General features: G+C 41.4%; 1 protein-coding gene across 10 annotated transcripts in view; it reads left to right on the top strand.

Moving 5' to 3' along the window:
* pde4d (phosphodiesterase 4D, cAMP-specific) overlaps window positions 1-19,110 on the top strand; it is a 1,194,146-nt gene that overhangs the window by 1,113,048 nt on the left and 61,988 nt on the right. For all 10 annotated transcript variants that reach the window (XM_043689211.1, XM_043689292.1, XM_043689222.1 and 7 more), the window contains one exon: window positions 2,951-3,063. In XM_043689211.1, coding sequence (XP_043545146.1) covers window positions 2,951-3,063 — 113 coding nt within the window. The remainder of the gene's footprint in view (window positions 1-2,950; window positions 3,064-19,110) is intronic.

Below are 19,110 nucleotides of genomic sequence, written 5' to 3'. Positions count from 1 at the left end.
AATTTCTGCACTGCATTTTGTTGATAGTAGCATGCTGCTGATTGTTGTTGTTGGAGGAGGAAGTGGATGCTTGTGGTTGTGGTGCCAATTAAGCAGCCTGCTCTGTGCTGAATGGTGTCAAACTTCCAAAATGTTGTAGGAGCTGCACCCATCCAGGCAAGTGGGGAGTATTCCATCTCACGTCCTGACTTGTGCCTTGTAGATGGTGACAGGCCTTAAGGAGTCGGGAGGTAAGTTATTTGCAGCAGTATTCCTAGCCTCTGACCTTCTCTTGGAGCCAGTGTTTATATATGGTGAGTCGAGTTTTGTTTCTGGTCCATGGTAACCCCCAGGATGTTGATCATTGAGGATTCAGTGATGGTAACATTAAGTGTCAAGGGCTGGTGGTTAGATTGTCTCTTGGCGGAGATGATCATTGCCTGGCATTTGTTTGAGTGAATGTTATTTGCCACTTGTCAGCCCAATGTTAAAAGGAAAATGGGAAATGCAAACCGAACCAGGCTAATTGGCATCTCAGACCTGCTCTACCATTCAACTGGGTCATGGCTTATCTTCTGCCTCAGCCCCATTTTCCATCACAATCCACATATCCCCTCTATGACCTTAATATCTATAAATCTATCAATCTCTGTCTTGAACATTGTCAGAAACTGATGCTCCACAGGACCTCGAGTGCTTTTGCCAATACTTTGTAAGGTTTATGAGGAGGTCTTTTCATTAAAAAGGTTATGATAAACACTCATGTCTCTGATGATAGAGCGAGGTCATGTGCCATGGAGCATTAGGCGAATGACTACCTTGGGATCTGTGGTGAGGGATTTGGGAGCTTTGTCGAGTTTCTCCTGGAAATTACTTCTGAAATGTTTTCTGTGAATTTGACGTTCTTCTTTCTCCAGTAGTCCTGGCAGCAACAATTGGGGCTGCTTTCCACAAGTATGTCAGATTTATCTGTTTTGACCTTATGTGAGGACCAGAATATGAAAACTCCTGACAAATTAAATTCTTGACACCTTTCACTTGGTAACCTTGTTTGGAGCAAGCAGATGCTACAATTCAAAAGTTCCAAAAAACACCAAAGAACTGTGGGTCCTGGAAATCCGAAACAAAATCAGAAATTACTGGGATAAAAAAGCTAAGCAAATCAGGCAGCATCTGTGGAGAGAAAACAGAGTGAATATTTCAGGTCCAGTCACACTTCCTCAGTTCACAGATGCTGTCAGACCTGCTGAGATTTCTAGTAATTTCTGATTTTAGTTCTTGGATTCTTAGCCTTTAGGCTAGGACTCAGCAAATCTGCTTATACTCAACTTTTTAAAAATTCGTTCATGGGATGTGGGCATCTCTGGCTGGGTCAGTATTTATTGCCCATCCCTAATTGCCTAGACAGCAGTTATGAGTCAACCACATTGCTGTGGGCCTGGAGTCACACATAGGCCAGACCAGGTAAGGAAGGGACGTTTCCTTCCCTAAAGAACATTAGTGAACCAGATGGGGTTTTCCGACAAATGCCGATGCATTCGTGGTCATCATTAGACTCTTAATTCCAGATGTTTATTGAACTAAATTCCATCATCTGCCGTTGCAGGATTCGAACCCAGATCTCTGGGGCCTCACCTGGGTCTCTGGATTAACAGTCCAGCAATTATACCACTCCTGCCTTGTCAGTAAGAGTGAGTAACACTAGGAGGTTACAGGATGCATAGCCCATTCTTAGTTCCAAATATTCATAATACAGTCTGATAATAGTTATATTGTAAATCTTGCGTTGTTGCAAAACACTGTTTTAGAGTAATGCAAGATGCACTGTAGCTGCAGCACTGCCAAGTTAAATATACATTGAAGTTTAAATTAAAACATCTTTTTTATTAAAAATTGCATTTCCTGGTATGGGAACTACTGCTCCAGAGACACTTCTAAGTAATTTTTAGTTTTGCAATGTGAAGATTTTCTTGCACATACGTTCTGCCCAGGCAGATTATTTCTCCCAATTCGACATAATGTAAGAAAGCCATGTCTACTGATTCAATGTTCAGAAAATGATCATCTGACCGAAGCCTAAATTATTTTCGAAAGTAATTTAATAGAAATCTGATCTCTTTTCTTCCCCCCCCCCGACACCTCTCATTGGAGCATTTCTAGGTCCTGATCCTCTGTGGAGATCTATGCCAGGATTTCGGTTCAGCCTGGCTCTTGCTTGTACAGTGTACTAGCGCTTTTGGTTGTGGTTCAAAGAAAGAGACAGACTTTGTTAAATGTGTGATGCCACATAAGAGTTCACTAACTGACTGAAGTGCTAGGGAGATGAAAATGATTAGATTTTCATGAAATGATGTGACAGTTTAGATGTCATAAGCTGAGCAAAACCAGGAAACCTTCTTCCTTCGTCTTTATTCGAGCTGAAATGTATATTCGATGAGTGACTTTAAGGAGGACTTACTGGCTCGTCTATATGGCTTTATCCATCCAGCTGTGTAATACTGGTGTGGTTAGAAAAAAAAATTGAGATCGTCATGGAGAGATTTTCATGGGCAGTGGGAAACTGACTCAACTACCTGGCTCAGGATAAAGGCTTTTACTATTTTCTGGAAAATATTCTGCAGACTGTATAAGTGTGTTCATTTATGGTTTTAATAATACTAGTAGACTAAAAGGTGGACAAAGAAAGAATTCTTCATTCATCATGTTGCATTTCTGACTGACGGCTCTCCAACTGTGTGTACCCTCTCCTCGAGAAGAAGATCACCAAACTATTGTGGCTGCTTTGGTTTGACGACAAGAAAGATATTTTTCAGAGGTTTTTTTTGTTGAGAAAACATTATGAAGGACAACTCATGTGTGAGCTCTGGTCATTCGAACATGGCTTTGTGTGGCATGGTGGACCCTTACAATATCACTGCTAGCCCTGTAAAAAGTTCAAAAGCTGAACTCCCATTCATCTGTCTATTCGCAGAAGAGGCCTACCAAAAACTTGCAACAGAGACCCTGGAGGAGCTTGACTGGTGCCTGGACCAGCTGGAGACCCTACAGACCAGGAATTCTGTCAGTGAGATGGCCTCCAACAAGGTAGGATTGTGTTGCTATGGGTTATCAAATAGTTTATCTGTTTTGAGAACCTCCGAGACAGCGAGAAAATAAGGTCTGTTGTGATTTAACATTGAGCTTCATAAATAAAGTTTTGTGCATGCACACTGGCTAACCGATAAAAGTTTGTGCAATGGCAGTGACCAAAATGTGCCCGATCTAGGGAGCAAAGATGTCTGCATACAGTATATCTTGTGCAATACTACACGGTCATACTCTGCAAACATTAAAAGAACCCCTCTCATCAAGAATCGATCCACGTAGTAAGTCAGGACTCAATTTGGTGGCCCACTCCCCATACCAACCGTCTAAGATCAAATGTTTCTGTGTTCTGTCTATTGCATAGGAATCAACCTGAAACATATTAGTGTATCTGCAGCAAAATACTGCATGTTTCCAGGTAAGAATACAGACACAAAACAGGTACAGTTTTTTTTATATGAATGCAGGCCTTGTTTACCCTCTGTCATTCAAATAAAAAGAATGTGTTTTTGGTTAGTAATTTCAACAATCGTATCACCAGCCTGTTGCAAATGAATTGTTTGAATTGCTGTTGATCATTTTTGTGTCTGTTTTCCTGAGACAAATTTACAATTTCGGCAAGCTAGTCTCATAAATTGAATCATAAATGGATTGTATTCTGTGACGTACCAAGAATTAATGCAAATATAGTTGATTGTCTAACACTGCAATAAAGATCACAGCACAGTTATTTCTGAGTAAGTGTTACGTATAAAGCTCATTTCAGCATACAAGAGTTGTCCAGCCTGATCTTTTTTGGAAATTGTATCTGTTTAGGTTACTTATAGGTTGTAACATAAAGTTATCTCATTTTCTGTCGAAAACAATGGCATATTGTCAAGGTGGTTTTGGCCACCTCTCGAGTAACGTAGCAATGCTGAGGGACATCAACATCACAATAAAAGGCCAAAATGTGATTTTGTCAAATTAAACAGAAAAATGGTATTTGGAGATGATGTACATTTCCATTATTCTTGTTTTTCTGCAAGCTACGTTTATATTTAATGGAACTGAATTGTTGTATAAAGTAGTAAAAATCATTTCTTACAGTCTAATGCATGACAATAATAAGATACATTTCAATATCAGTCCTTCATGATTAATCAATTCATCTCTGTGATCTGTCAGAACTCAGGGTTTACTTTGAGAATCTGCAAACTTGTTTCCGACCTTCAAGTTATACATTTCATTTATTCTACATTATAAAAGATAATTGAGATATTGCATTTAACTAATGCCTTTCAAGATCACTTTGTTGCTCAAAATGCTGTGCATGAGTTAATGAGTGTAGATACTGTTGTAAGAAACAAAGCATTGAAGAAAAATTGCAAACACAGCAATGTGATAAAGACTAGATAACCCTTTTTTTAAGGAATGTTGATTGAGAGATAAATATCGGCAAGACACCAGGGATAACCGAATAAAGCCAAAAAGATAAGAAATACTCAGCAGATCAAGTATCTTCTATGGATTGAAATCAGGTTCATGTTTCAGGTGGATGATCCTTCATCAGAATTAGTTTAACACTAACTGAAGTGTTGAATTTGTTTCTCTCTAGAAATACTGCCTAACATCCTGAGCGTTTCCAGCATTTTGTTTTGTGTTTATTTCTGACTTCCAACAACTGCAATGTTTTGTTCTGTACCTTCCTCAAAATAGTGCTGTGGAATCATTTACATTTCTCTGAAAGAACAGATATCTCTGTCCAATATCTCACTCAAACACCAGCGCATTTGATGGTGCAGTATTCCCTTAGTACTTCCTGAGCGTCCCTCTCCCCATGTCTGCGTGGGTTTCCTCCGGGTGCTCCGATTTCCTCCCACAGTCCAAAGATGTGCAGGGTCAGGTGAATTGGCCATGCTAAATTGCCCGTAGTGTTAGGTTATGGGTCAATGTATGGGTGGGTTTCGCTTCGGCAGGTCGGTGTGGACTTGTTGGGCCGAAGGGCCTGTTTCCACACTGTAATATAATCTAAATCTAATCTAAATCTAATCTAAATCTACTTAGTCCCTGGAGTGTTAGCCTTGGTTTTTTTTTATAGTCAGGTCCCTGGAATTCAACTTCAACCCACAGTCTTCTGCTTCAGATGCAAAGAGTGCTAGCATGCAAGGCCCATGAATTAAAGCAAATGGTAGTCTGCTATGATTGTATTATTTTAGATCCAAGCATGTAATTTGAGTTATTAGGAGAGGCTGGAATTTTTTTTTCCCTAGAGCGCAAGAGCTTGAGGGGTGACCTTATAGAGCTTTATAAAATCATGAGGCATAGATAAGGTGACTAGCAAAGATTTTTTCCCTATGATAGGAGAGCTCAAAACCAGAGAGTATAGATTTAAGATGAAAGGGGATAGATTTAAAAGCACCCGAGATGCAACTTTTTCATGCAGAGGGTGGTGTGAGTATGGAATGAACTGCCAGAGGTGGTGTAGTTAGGGTTACATGAATAGGAAAGGTTGAGAGGGATATGGGCCAAATACAGGCAAATGGGACTAGTTTAGTTTGGGAAGCCTGATTGGCATGGACGTGTTGGACCGAAGAGTCTGTTTCCGTGCTGTTATGTCTCTCTGTCTCTAGATCTGGAATAAGTGTAGGCCTCTCAGCTATTGATCACATCAGATCACATCAGATTGGATTGTGCCCTCAAATGTTCTTTCCCATCTGTCGCCAATACCATTTACTCCCCTATCAGTCAAGAATCAGTACAATTCAGTCTTAAACATATTCAGTGATCATGCTATGTGCTACTTTTGTCAAATCTAGCATGGTGGCTGAATTTTTAAGTAATGTTTTCAACTCAAATCATAAGTGACAAATAAGCATTGTTATACTTTAATGGTGATCCTGTGTTTTCACTGTAAGCGACTTCAGCTGTTCTTCAAATGTAGGTTAGACTTGGAAAAAAAACACCTGAAAGAACTGAAGATGCTGTAAATCAGAAACAAAAACAAAAATTGCTGGAAAAGCTCAGCAGGTCCGGCAGCATCTTTGGCGAGATATCAGAGTTAATGATTTGGGTCAGGTGACCCTCAGATTAAACTGCCCTCTTTACCACAATATACATAAGTTTTAAGTTTCTTTGAACATAGTGATGGCAATTTTTCCTGCAGCAAGATATTTGGTGGAAAGACAAAAGTAAATAAGATTAATTTTGTGTTTATACCTGAAGTTATGCTGAACATTTGCTGAATTAGTTCAAAGCCTTCCCGATTTGTGAAGTATCAAAGAACAAATGTCTTGCTTCTACTATCCAAGCTGTGTGACAGGCTGTTCTTTCTGTAATCACAGATAATCCCATCAGACTCATGTGCTTTACGTATCATTAAATTGCCATTTTACCATCCCTTATATTTCAAGAAAAGGTTAAACCATAAATAAAGTGCTGAAAATAATGGATAGAATGGTACATGAAGCAACTCCACTTAACTCCACATAAATACATTATCATTAAGTATCATATTAGCAATAAAGTATGTCATCCATATCTCTTCATTAACTTTGTTCTTCCTGGCTTATGAAATGCATTGAAGAAATTGTTGACCAAAATGGCACAATCACAGTGCATGTAATTTCTTTTTCATGTTGGAGCATTACTAGCTCAGTAGGGGGATGGGAACCTGTGGTATTGTTCCAATACACGGGAGGATGAGAGTAGGGAGGACATGGACAGGATTTCACCGTCACAGGAGTGTTCTGGCAGACAGCTAGCTGGTTTGAAGTGTGTCTACTTCAACACCAGGAGTATCTGGAACAAGGTAGGTGAGCTTGGAGCATGGATAGGTACCTGGGATTTCGATGTCGTGGCCATTTTGGAAACATGGATAGAGCAGGGCCAGGAATGCATGTTGTAGGTTCCAGGGTTTAGATCTTTCATTAAGATCAGGGATTAGATAGGGTGGACAGTGAGAGTCTTCTTTGTAGGATGATGATCACGGCTTGTACGAGGGGGCATAGCTGCAAATTGAGGGGTGATAGATTTCAGACAGATGTCAGAGGAAGGTTCTTTACTCAGAGAGTGGTAAGGGCGTGGAATGCCCTGTCAGCCAATGTAGTCAACTCAGCCACATTAGGGGCATTTAAACAGTCCTTGGACAAGCATATGGACGATAATAGCGTAGGGGGATGGGCTTAGATTAATTCACAAGTCAGTGCAACATTGAGGACCGAAGGGCCTGTTCTGCGCTGTATTGTTCTATGTCCTATTACACAAGAGGTTTCATTTTGTGCAAAGCATAAGCAGGAGGTCCCAAGGACAATCTTTTCTTTCCTCCCCAAGTGCTGCATGGAGTTAAAGCTTGGCATCACAGTGTGAGTAAAAGCATTAAATTTGAAATCTGACCTTGCAATGTAAAGTAAAACCCAAGACAAAATGTAAAAAGGGAGGGTTTTTTTTCCTTCTGCCCATTCCCATTCAAATGTTCCTTAAAACCTACCTATTTGACCAAGCTTTTGATAGCCTGCTCTATATGTCTTTGTGTGACTTGGTGTCAAATACTGTTGATGAGGTTGCTCTGAAGCATTTGGGACATTTAATACATTAAAGCATTATGTAAATGTAAGTTGTTTTTTTTTGTAGATTTAATGTTAATCCAGTGCAGCATGCCATGTATCGAATGCAATAATTGACATTTTGCTGAAATTGTTGGTCTTTTTGGTTGTATGAAAGTCCCATTAGTGTCTTTCTCCACTGTTTATAAAAAAAAGTGATAATAGCATTGACATTGTGACTTTCATTTACTTAAGATATCCTTAACTGACAAGTTGGATATGTAATTACTGGTGTAATTTAGGGGAAAAAAGCAGCCAATTAATTCACAGCAAGGTTCATCAAATGACAGAGAGATAACTTACTAAGTAATGTGTCATTAGAGGGTTAGATGTTGATTAAAGCTCCAGGACCATTAGTGTACCTTTTTGAGCAGCCTCGTAATCTGCTAGGTTTATTCTAGGAGATATTTGGGAATCAGTTAAAGGCCTCCAAAAGATAGCATCTTCAGTTATGCAGCAGAATGTCAGCCTCAGTTACAGGTACTGGAATGAGGCTTAAATATGTAGCTTTCTATTCTGTGGCGACAGTGATGCCACCGATATTCAAATGAACAGATTCTCTTCCAAAGGATAACATTCAACAGTAAAATTTAGTGAATATGATAGCTGAGATTGGCAGCAATAGGTATGTGTGAGAGTTCTTGTTTGCAGAGTTTATTGATTCAATCCAGGAGTGACACGAACATGTAATATAAGACCACATTTCCACCTGAGCAGTACAAAAAGCAACATTTTTTTTTACAGAAGGCATTCTTCATTCTGGAATCAGTTAATATCCCACTATTATTCTAGTTTGTTTCATTGTGAGAATTTGGATGGAATTATTAATCAAAAGTTAGCATTAAGAATGGATGTCATTAGGAGTATAAAGAAAGCTAAGTGAATTTGGAGGTTGGAATTTGCAGCACTTGTACATTTTAGAACACCAGAGGGATATGTATTTTTTTAAAAATAACAAATTAAAATATACAAAAGTAAAATACTGAGAATGCTGGAAATTTGAAATGCAAACAGAAAATGCTGCAAATACTCAGGTCTTGCAGCATCTGTGGAGAATTAATGACTCATTCAGGTTTGTGATGTTTCATGAAAACTGGTAAAAGTTGGAAACGCAATAGTTTGAACAGGTAAAAGGGAGGAAGATGGGGAGATCAAAAGGGAAGGCCTATGTTGGACTAAAAAACAAGAGAGATTAAAAATGAGAAGCTTAAATAATGCAAGGCCAAAGAGAGTGGTAACAGGCCATGTAAAATAACATAAGGTCGGTATCAAGAAGGTGTACATAACAGAATCCTGAATAGCTGCCATCCAAAAGCAAATTAAAAGAAATACAAGAGGAGTGATAGAAAATTACAAAGAAAAATGCAACAAAATAGAGGTAGAGATTATAATGCAAAATTGTCGAACTTAGTATTAAATCAAGTAGGCTGCAAAGTTCCTAGTTGAAAAATTAGGTGTTATTCTTGAGTTTACCTTGGAGCACTTTAGAAGGTCAATGACAGAAAGGTGAAGAGGGTGAACAAAGTTGAGAATTAAAGTGACAGATGACCAAACTCTCGGTCACACATGCAAACTGAATGAAGTTATTCCATAAAGAATCTGCATTTGACTGTGTCATTATCTAATCTGACCTCATTAATATTCATCTCCCATTCTGTCACCTGCTGGATAAAAACTAGACACCAAAAATTTCTGACGTGGCAGTCAGAGCAGTTTCCTGGTGACCCCGGCTTGCTGATTGCACCTCTGGATTTCTATCTCAGACAACCAGCACTAATATCTCCAGTCACTTTTCATTGGTAGTGATTGCAAGCATCCCACATCTGTGGTCCTTAGCGTCCAACACATACAGAAAGTGAGGACTGCAGATGCTGGAGATCAGAGTTGAAAAGTGTGGCACTGGAAAAACTCAGCAGGTCAGGCAGCATCCAAGGAGCAGGAGAGTCCATTCCTGATGGGAGGCTTATGCCTGAACTGTCGATTCTCCTGCCCCTTGGATGGGTGGCACAGTGGCTCAATGGTTAGCACTGCTGCCTCACAGCACCAGGGTTCGATTCCAGCCTCAGGCGACTGTCTGTGTGGAGTTTGCACATTCTCCCTGTGTCTGCGTGGGTTTTTTTCAGGTGCTCTGGTTTCCTCCCACAGTCCAAAGATGTGCAGGTTAGGCGAATTGGCCATGCTAAATTGTCCATGGTGTTCAGGGCTGCCTGACCTGCTGAGGTGCATTAGTCAGGAGTAAACGTAGAGTAATAGAGTAGGGGAATGGGTCTGGGTGGGTTACTCTGAGAGTTGGTGTGGACTTGTTAGGCTGAATGGCCTATTTCCACACCGTAGGGATTCTATGATTCTGTACATTAGTGTGCACTTTGGAACGAGCAATGGGAGGAATTCACTGGCAAAAAAGTAATATTTATCAGAAACACTGGTCTGGGAGGTTGTATTGTTTGAACAGTGTGATGGGGACTAAGAAACTAGATGCTTGGAAGCGATTGAAATGAAATTGACCCTGAGTAATGGTATGGGTAAGCATGCAGCAACAAGCAGAAAATTGGAAACTGACCTGAGGTCGGTTTACTGTAGCATTTCAAATAATCATTAGTTGTTTGTTTAATTCAAATTTTGAAGTATTACATAATCTTACCTTCAAGGAATATTGCACATCTTCAGCAATGACCTCTTTTCTTTGAAAAGTATATGATGGTTTTTTTGCACAGGTAACACCAAAAAATTAAGATGTTTCAACAGTGGATAACAGTAGTTTGTTTCATCATAATTGGTCAGGGATTTATTTATAAATTAAGGATCCATAAAGACTGTTTTGTATTTTTAATCAAAACAAATAATGAAGAAGCCAAGCACATAAAACAAGAAACATGAAGTAGAGTCATAGAGATGAACAGTACGGAAACAGACCCTTCAGTCCAACCCATCCATGCTGACCAGATATCCCAACCCAATCTAGTCCCACCAGCCAGCAACTGGCCCATATCCCTCCAAACCCTTCCAATTCTCATACCCATCCAGGTGCCTCTTAAATGTTGCAATTGTACCAGCCTCCACCACTTCCTCTGGCAGTTCATTCCATACACTTACCACCCTCTCTGTGAAAAAGTTGCCCCTTAGATCTCTTTTATATCTTTCCCCTCTCACTCTAAACCTATGGCCTCTAGTTTTGGACTCCCCCACCCCAGGGAAGAGACTTTGTTTATTTATCCTATCCATGCCTCTCATGATTTTATAAACCTCTATAAGGTCACCCCTCACCTTCCAACGCTCCAGGGAAAACAGCCCCAGCCTGTTTAGCCTCTCCCTATAGCTCAAATCCTCCAACCCTGGCAACATCCTTGTAAATCTTTTCTGAACCCTTTCAAGTTTCACAACATCTTTCCGATAGGAAGGAGACCAGAATTGCATGCAATATTCCAATAGTGGGCTAATCAATGTCCTGTACAGCTGCAACATGATCTCCCATCTCCTGTAGTCAGTACTCTGATCAGTAAAGGAGAGCATACCAAATGCCTTCTTCAGTATCCTATCCACCTGCAACTCCACTTTCAAGGAGCTATGAACCTGCACTCTAAGGTCTCTTTGTTCAGCAACACTCCCTAGGACCTTACCATTAAGTGTATAAGTCCTGCTAAGATTTGCTTTCCCAAAATGCAGCATCTCACATTTATCTAAATTAAACTCCATGTGCCACTTCTCAGCCCATTGGCCCATTTGGTCAAGATCCTGTTGTAATCTGAGGTAACCTTCTTCGCTGTCCACTACACCTCCAATTTTGGTGTCATCTGCAAACCTACCAACTGTACCTCCTTATGCTCCCATCAGAAAAAGCAGAACAAAAAAAAAGACAGATATCGAAAATGCCCATCATAGTACACTTCAGATTCACACCGGGGAGTTGTGTACATATTGATAAGTTCAAAAAACATTACTGTTGCTCCCTTTTAATTATTTTGGGTTACAAGTCTAAATGAATGAAAACCACTAAACAAACAGATAACATTTACTAAAATGACTCACAACCACTTAAGTCAAAAAGTGTGGTGCTGGAAAATCACAGCCGGCCAGGCAGCATCCGAGGAGCAGGAGAGACAACATTTCAAGCAGAAGCTCTTCATCAGGAATGTGGGGGGCGGGGGTACCCAAGGGGGCTGAGAGATAAATGGAAGGGGATGGGACTAGGGGGAAGGTAGGTAGATGAAGGTGAGGGTGAAGGTGATAGGTCAGAGTGGAGGGTGGAATGGATAGGTGGAAAGGAGGATGGACAGGTCAGGAGGGCTGTGACAAGTTGGAGGGCTGGATCTGGGATAAGGTGAGGGGAGGGGAGATAAGGAAACTGTTGGCATCAACATTGATCCCATGTGGTTTGAGGGAAGCAAGATGGAGGATGAGGTGCTCTTCCTCCAGGTGTCAGGTGGCTAGAACTTGGCGGTTGAGGAGGCCCAGAGGTTGCATGTCCTTGATGGAGTGGGAGGGGTGGTGGAAGAACGTAGGTCAACCACTTAAGGCCCACCAGCCTTAGACTCTCACAGAACTACCTCACTTAACTGACTAACTTTCTCACTCTCTCTCTCTCACTCTTTCCTCATCCTCCCAAATCTTCTACACTCGACCCCTTCCCTCCCATCTACACCCAGCAATGTAGAAAAGCAGTTAGGGTTTTTTGTGATTCATTGGACGTCCTGATAAAGAGTGCTGCCCACTATATGCCTCTTTGTAGAGACAAATAAGAGCATTCACATGAACAAAGTGAGCCGCAAACCATTTATAGATTGTCTCTGCGCTGTTTGTGCCAAGATGCCAAAATTAAAATCTCAGTCTTTGTAATCTTACTACATTGTAACCAAATTTATTAAATTAATTCCTGTCAATACGTATGTAATTTATTTCATAAGTAGACACACTGCCTTCTTCATATTGTTCAGGGGAGAGGCTGTGTGAATTGCTAGCTCATTGCTTGCCCATTCCAAATTATCCTTACGAAGGTAGAGTTGAGCTGCCGTGCAGGCAGGCATATCCACAGTATTTTTAAGGAATTTCAGGATTTTGACGCAGTGACAGTGAAGAAGTGATGATTCAGATCCATTAAGAATATTGTGTGATGTGGAAGGGAGCCTGCCGTTGGTGACATTCCTGTGCATTTGCTGCCGTTGCCTATTTTGGCAATAGAGGTCACCATTTTGGAAGATGCTGCTGAAGGATTTGTGGTGAATTCATACAGTGCATCTTGTAGATGGTGTATACTGCTGCTGCAGTGCACCATGGTGAAAGGAGGGACTGTATATGGTGATAAATGTGCTGTCAATCAAGTGGACAGCTTTGAGCTGGATGGTGTCAAGCCTCCTGAGTAATGTTGGAGCTGCAACCACCCAGGCAGGTGGGGAGCATTCTATCACACTCCCGAGTCATGCCTTATAGATGGTGTATAAGCTCTAGGGAGTCAGGAGGTGAGGTACTCACTGTAGTATTTTTAGCCTCTAACCTGCTCTTGTGGCCGTTGTGTTTATGTGATGAATCTAGTTGAATTTCTGGTCAATGGTAACCCCAAGGATGTTGATTGTGGAAGATTCAATGATGGTGATACTATTGAATATCATAGTGAGATGGTCATATTCTCTTTGTCAAAGAAAGTTATTGTCTGGCTCTTACGTTATTGTCTGGTTTGAATTTTACTTATCACCTTTGAGCCAAAACCTGGACATCGCCTGCTTTAGAATCTGAGAAGTTGTTATTGGTGCTGATCATTCTCCAATCATTGCCAATGTCCCCGCTTTGATCTTATGATGAAAGAAAAAAGATTAAAAATTCCTCAAATGTTTAAAACATGGTGGTGGTCATGGGGAGGTTTCAAATTTGAATATGGAATTAAGTTTAAAGTATGGAACAAGTTTTTAAAGCTATGCAGAAAATAAGGACAGATGAGTGATCTCTACAAAATAATCCCCTTGGTAGATTAAATGATTGAATCGACAAGCCAGTCCAGAAACAATTCTCTGGTCTGGTTGCAATCCCAATTTCGGCCTCAATTCTGAATCAGGAACCAGGGAGTGGCCACAGCAGGATGTTAGTCATGAACTAATTAGAGACCTTTTCTGGGAGCCCAACATAATGAAAGAAAGCAGATGGATTGTAGAATTGGGTCTCACACTAGTAGCCCCCACAATGATGTCCAATGGAAAGTTCCACCAGGAAGGGTAAGCTCTGCTGAGATAACAAGAGACAGTGGGAGTGCCCCCCCTCCCCCTGCCTACAGTGGCAGTCTCTACAGGACTGGGAAAAATGGAAAACAATGTAGGCCCACAGCTTTCCTCAGCATGTCACACACCTATTCGTTAACAGGGTATTCATCTGGAACTGATCCAATGTTGATGGAAATCTTCAACCGATGTTTTGGATTTCTTAGCAAAAATGTAATCTAGTGACTAAATGTATGCTGCAGTCAGCACAGCAGTTAAATCAGCATTCAGCTTTGAGAAACCTTTATAAAAGCTAAGTTCAAAGTGATTTTTTTCAACTGAAGCGTGGAGCGGGTTAGGGAGCAGCATCAGCCCTCCTTGCTCTACATTGAGGCTGCTGCACAACTGAGAAATCTGACTAGCGTCCAAGCCATTGAATTTACTCCTACAGCAACCCCCTGGGGCTCCCACTGCTCACAAGAACCAGTGAGACATGAAGAGGCTGGCTGGTCACCTTATTGAGGTTCTGTGCAGATTTAATTAGTCTATTCACTGTATTGGGATACCAATTGAATGGATAGAATTGATTGTACACTGTTTCTGGCATGATCCAATTTCTAGGCCTGAGGTAAAAGACAATAGACAACTATCGTTCAGAATTCATATCTCAGGTTGCCAGGATGAACATCTTTCTTCACATTTTTAATGTCACTTTGTATCAATTATAAAGTGAGAGGTCCGGAATGATATCAGCAATGAAACTGACAAGGAGACGTGGACGTAAGACATGAAACACACATGTACAGCTATGATGTACTATTTATAAAAAAAATTATATTAAAAAAATCTCCTTGGTAGATTGAATACACAAGGTAGTCCTGAACAATTCTCTGCTCCCAGTTGCAATCCCAGTTTCAGTTTCAGTTCGGAATCAGGAACCAGGGAGCGGCCGGTACATAATTTCTTGACTTTAGATATATGTTGTTATTCCAGTAACTCTGGTGTTGTGCTAAGTTGACGTGCAATCCCCTCCTCACTGTTAAATTAAATTCCAAGTATAATCACTAGAAGATCTCCACAACTTAGTCTTTAATGGATTGTGGTGAAATAACACCAATGAATGCAGATAGCTTTAAAATTATTGCTTTAAATGATTTTGCAAACAGTGCTGTCAAACCTCCTCTGCGTGAGGTGCAATGACAAGCAGGACAGTGCTTGAAAGTGTGGATTACTGTGGGCAGAATTGCCTGGGAAACAGTGTCTGTTGGTGAGTGAGAAATTTGCAACAATTCCACATGGAGTTGAATTGCCTCAGAAGAGCAGTAGAGATGCTCATGGCAGAGGCTTTTCTATTCAGACTAACATAAAGTTATCAAACATTCTATGTTGAACAAGGAGTCTCTGGCAAAAATGCTATTTTAGCAAAACAGTGTGATTGTTCTAACAGATAATGCATACTGTACACAACACAATATCAGCACAGTCAAAGATTCATTCTGAAAACCATTCAGTTTGCAATTGTTTCATAACACATTCTAAAATAAATCTCATTATGTTCAAATTCAGCAAGACAGAGCACTAACTATAGAAATTAAGAGTTATTAAATGATTCATTACAGCAGATGCATAAACATAAATCATCTCAGTAGTGAACAAAATGATGTTCCTCCTGTTTTATTGTAGGTGCTGCCTGAATATAATATGTCATAGAATCACTACAGTGTGGAAAAAGGCCATTGGGCACACTTCATCTGCACCAACCCTCCAAAGGGCATCTGACCCAGATCAGGCTCCCACACTATCCCTGTAGTCCCACATTTCCCTTGGCTAACCCACCTAGCCTGCACATCCCTCGTCACTACAGACAATTTAGCATGGCCAATCCATTTAACATGCGCATATCCAGACTGTGGGAGGAAAATTGAGCACCCGTAGGAAACCCATGCAGATTGGAGGAGAACCTGTAAGGACCCAAGGCTGGGATCAAACCTGGATCCCCAGCGCTGTGAGGCAGCATTGCTAACCATTGAGTCACCTTGCCACCCTGGAAATTGTTAATTTACAATCTGTGAATAGTCTAATGTTTTTTTTTAAAAGGAATTTTTTTGGCCTCATAACTGATTAATTTTTCAATTCTTAATCCATTATGTGAAGTTAAGCAGCGAAGGAATGAATTATACTGGATGTTAAATAGAGAGCAAAATTTTACTGGGGCTTCAGGATTCTTGGACAAATGGAGGCCTCACTGGCAGAGACAGGCAGCCAGTAGAGAGGTTGTAGCACACTTAGAGAGCTAAGTTAGAAGCAAACGTTCAGATTGAACATGTAGGGGAGTCCCGTTTGTTCAAAGGGAAAGCCTCAAAGTGCAATGGAGCCTTTATCCCTGGACAAATGCTGGAGGGCTACCACCATGAAGCTGGTGAACTCATATTGTTCCTATTTGAGGCCTTAATGGATTAAATTGGCTGCCCACCTCCAATAAACAAAAGGCTGATCTCCCTGCCAGCATATCCCTGCCAAATGTTCCTGGAGTTGGGAATGGGTAGGGGACGTGTTGTAACACATTTCTGCACTACTTTCCTGATTCCAGCTCCTCTTGGCTTGTCATCTCTGGGCCAGCAAAATCCTGTGTGAAGGTACCTAATGTTGTTTCTCAATATGACGCATTTTCAAACAAGGGTTAGCACTCTGTGTCCTGAAATGTTAGCAGTGTGTGCATCAACGGTGATGAAATGTACCTGGAGTTTTCTCCATGAGCACAACCTAGAAGTTAGACCTGAGTTCTCTTCCAAAAAAGCCTTCATTTTGCCAATGTCATTACAGCAAAATATCATCTCAATATATTAAAATACTCATTACTTGGGCATAATTCTGCATAGCTAATCATGGCTTGAGGCAACATTGGAGCCAAATATATGTCCAACTTGATTGTTTTATCCATCAGCCACATAGATCAGGCGAGAATCTGAAATTGGGAAGCTTTTTATTTGTTTTAGATTAGATTACTTACAGTGTGGAAACAGGCCCTTCGGCTCAACAAGTCCACACCGACCCGCCGAAGCGCAACCCACCCAGACTCATTCCCTTACATTTACCCCTTCACCTAATACTATGGGAAATTTAGCATGGCCAATTCACCTAACCTGCACATTTTTGGATTGTGGGAGGAAACCGGAGCATCCGGAGGAATCCCACGCAGACACGGGGAGAAAGTACAAACTCCACACAGAGAGTCGACTGAGGCGGGAATTGAACCCGGGTCTCTGGCGCTGTGAGGCGACAGTGCTAACTATCGTGGCACCGAACCATGAAAATGCATTGAAAGAAACAGAATATATTGAGCGGGCCAAGATAAGAAACATGTCCTGAAAAACATTTAGAGATTGCAATTAATAGATCAAAACTACTTTGGCTTCCTGTTGTTTATAAAAATCTGGTTGCAACATTGAGAGGTACATAAATAAGCAGAAAATGAGGGAGATCATATTTGAGAGTCAGAGCTGAGGCTTGATCTGTGAGAAGCAATTTGTTTGAAATTTTAGTGGATTATACTTGAACCTTGGGACATTTTATGATGTTGAAAGTGATGTAAGGATGCAGGTTATTGCTGTGTCTAATTCGCATATGGTCAAAATTCTGCAATCAAGCCACAGAATGAGTTTGAGCCCAGTTGTTGTTGTGTTTAAGTGCAATTGTGGAGGAAATCCTATGCCTACGTCTTTGTGTGTGCACTGACAGATGGCAAGGCAATTTTTTGAGAAGTGAAAACTACAGAAAGGAGCATAGTATGCATATGTTTCTGCATATCATTACAATAGTATAAAAGATGACATGGGCAGATCATTTCCGTTCAGCACCTGCCATATCAAATATCATCACAACATTGTTCGTGGTAATTCAAAAACAAGGAACCACATGCATTGCAGGCAAGGATTTACCAGCAAGTGGTTCCATGTTATTCAAATTTCTCACTGACCCAAATGTACCTCATTCCTGATGAAGGGCTTGTGTCTGAAACGTTGATTCTTCTGCCCCTTGGATACTGTCTGGCCTGCTGTGTTTTTCCAGCGCCACACCCACAACTCTGATCTCCAGCATCTGCAGTCCTCACTTACTCCAAACATACCTAAAGTAAGGTATGAAAAATCTTATGTTTTAATTCAATATAAACATGCACAAAGTAGGTAGCAAACAACAATGGATATTACAGCTCCACTGCTCTAAACCAGACCCCACCCAAACATAATGAAGGAAAAAGTGAGGACTGCAGATGCTGGAGATCAGAGCTGAAAATGTGTTGCTGGAAAAGCGCAGCAGGTCAGGCAGCATCCAAGGAACAGGGGAATCGACGTTTCGGGCATAAGCCCTTCTTCCTGAAGAAGGGCTTATGCCCGAAACGTCGATTCTCCTGTTCCTTGGATGCTGCCTGACCTGCTGCGCTTTTTCAAACATAATGAAGACAGGGTTCCACACCACCAGCCTCCACATCTAACACATCATCCCCAAACACTTCCACCAACTCCAATTAGACACTACTATCCAGAACATCTTCCCCTCCCCATCTCTTTCTCTGCCTTCCGCGAGGACCATTCCCTTTGCCACTCTTTGGTTCGCGCCATATTCCTTCCACCCACCACCCCGTACCTTCCCATATAACCAAAAAGGATGCAACACCTACCCATACACTTCCTCCCTCACTTCCATGTAGGGCCCTAAACAGTCCTTCCAGGTGAGGTAGGGGTTCACCTGCATCTCTTTCAATCTAGTTTACTGTAGCCGGTGCTCTCAATTCTCTACATCAGTCTTGACGGGACCCAGAACAGCCAGCCTGACCTCCCGGTCACCACCCATTTCAATTCCCCCTCCCATTCCCTCTCCAACATGTCTATGCTCGGCATCCTCCATTGCCACAGTTAGTCAGACCGCAAATTGGAGGAACAACACCTCATCTTCCACCTGGGCAGCCGACAGCCTGGAGGACTCCACATTGAGTTCTCAGTTTCAAATAACCTTCCCACCCATTCCCCGGCTGCCTTTCTAGCCCTGCTTCCTCCCTTCCATCCCACCTCCTGCCTCACTAGCTTCACTATCCCACCTCCAATATCATCCCATTTCTAGCCCTTTCTCTCCTCCCTGCCTCCTTGACCTGATCTTACCTATTCACCTTCCTTCACACTTATCTGCTTCACTCTTCTCACTGACCTATCACAATAATTCCCCTACCTGTATCCACCTATCGCTATCCCACCTCTCTTTCCCCTAGCCCCACATGCCCATTTATT

Source organism: Chiloscyllium plagiosum, chromosome 1 (assembly GCF_004010195.1).
Source record: "Chiloscyllium plagiosum isolate BGI_BamShark_2017 chromosome 1, ASM401019v2, whole genome shotgun sequence".
NCBI classification, from domain to species: domain Eukaryota; kingdom Metazoa; phylum Chordata; class Chondrichthyes; order Orectolobiformes; family Hemiscylliidae; genus Chiloscyllium; species Chiloscyllium plagiosum.
The sequence above is the reverse complement of the archived record's forward strand: the minus strand, read 5'-3'. Positions and strand labels throughout refer to the sequence as shown.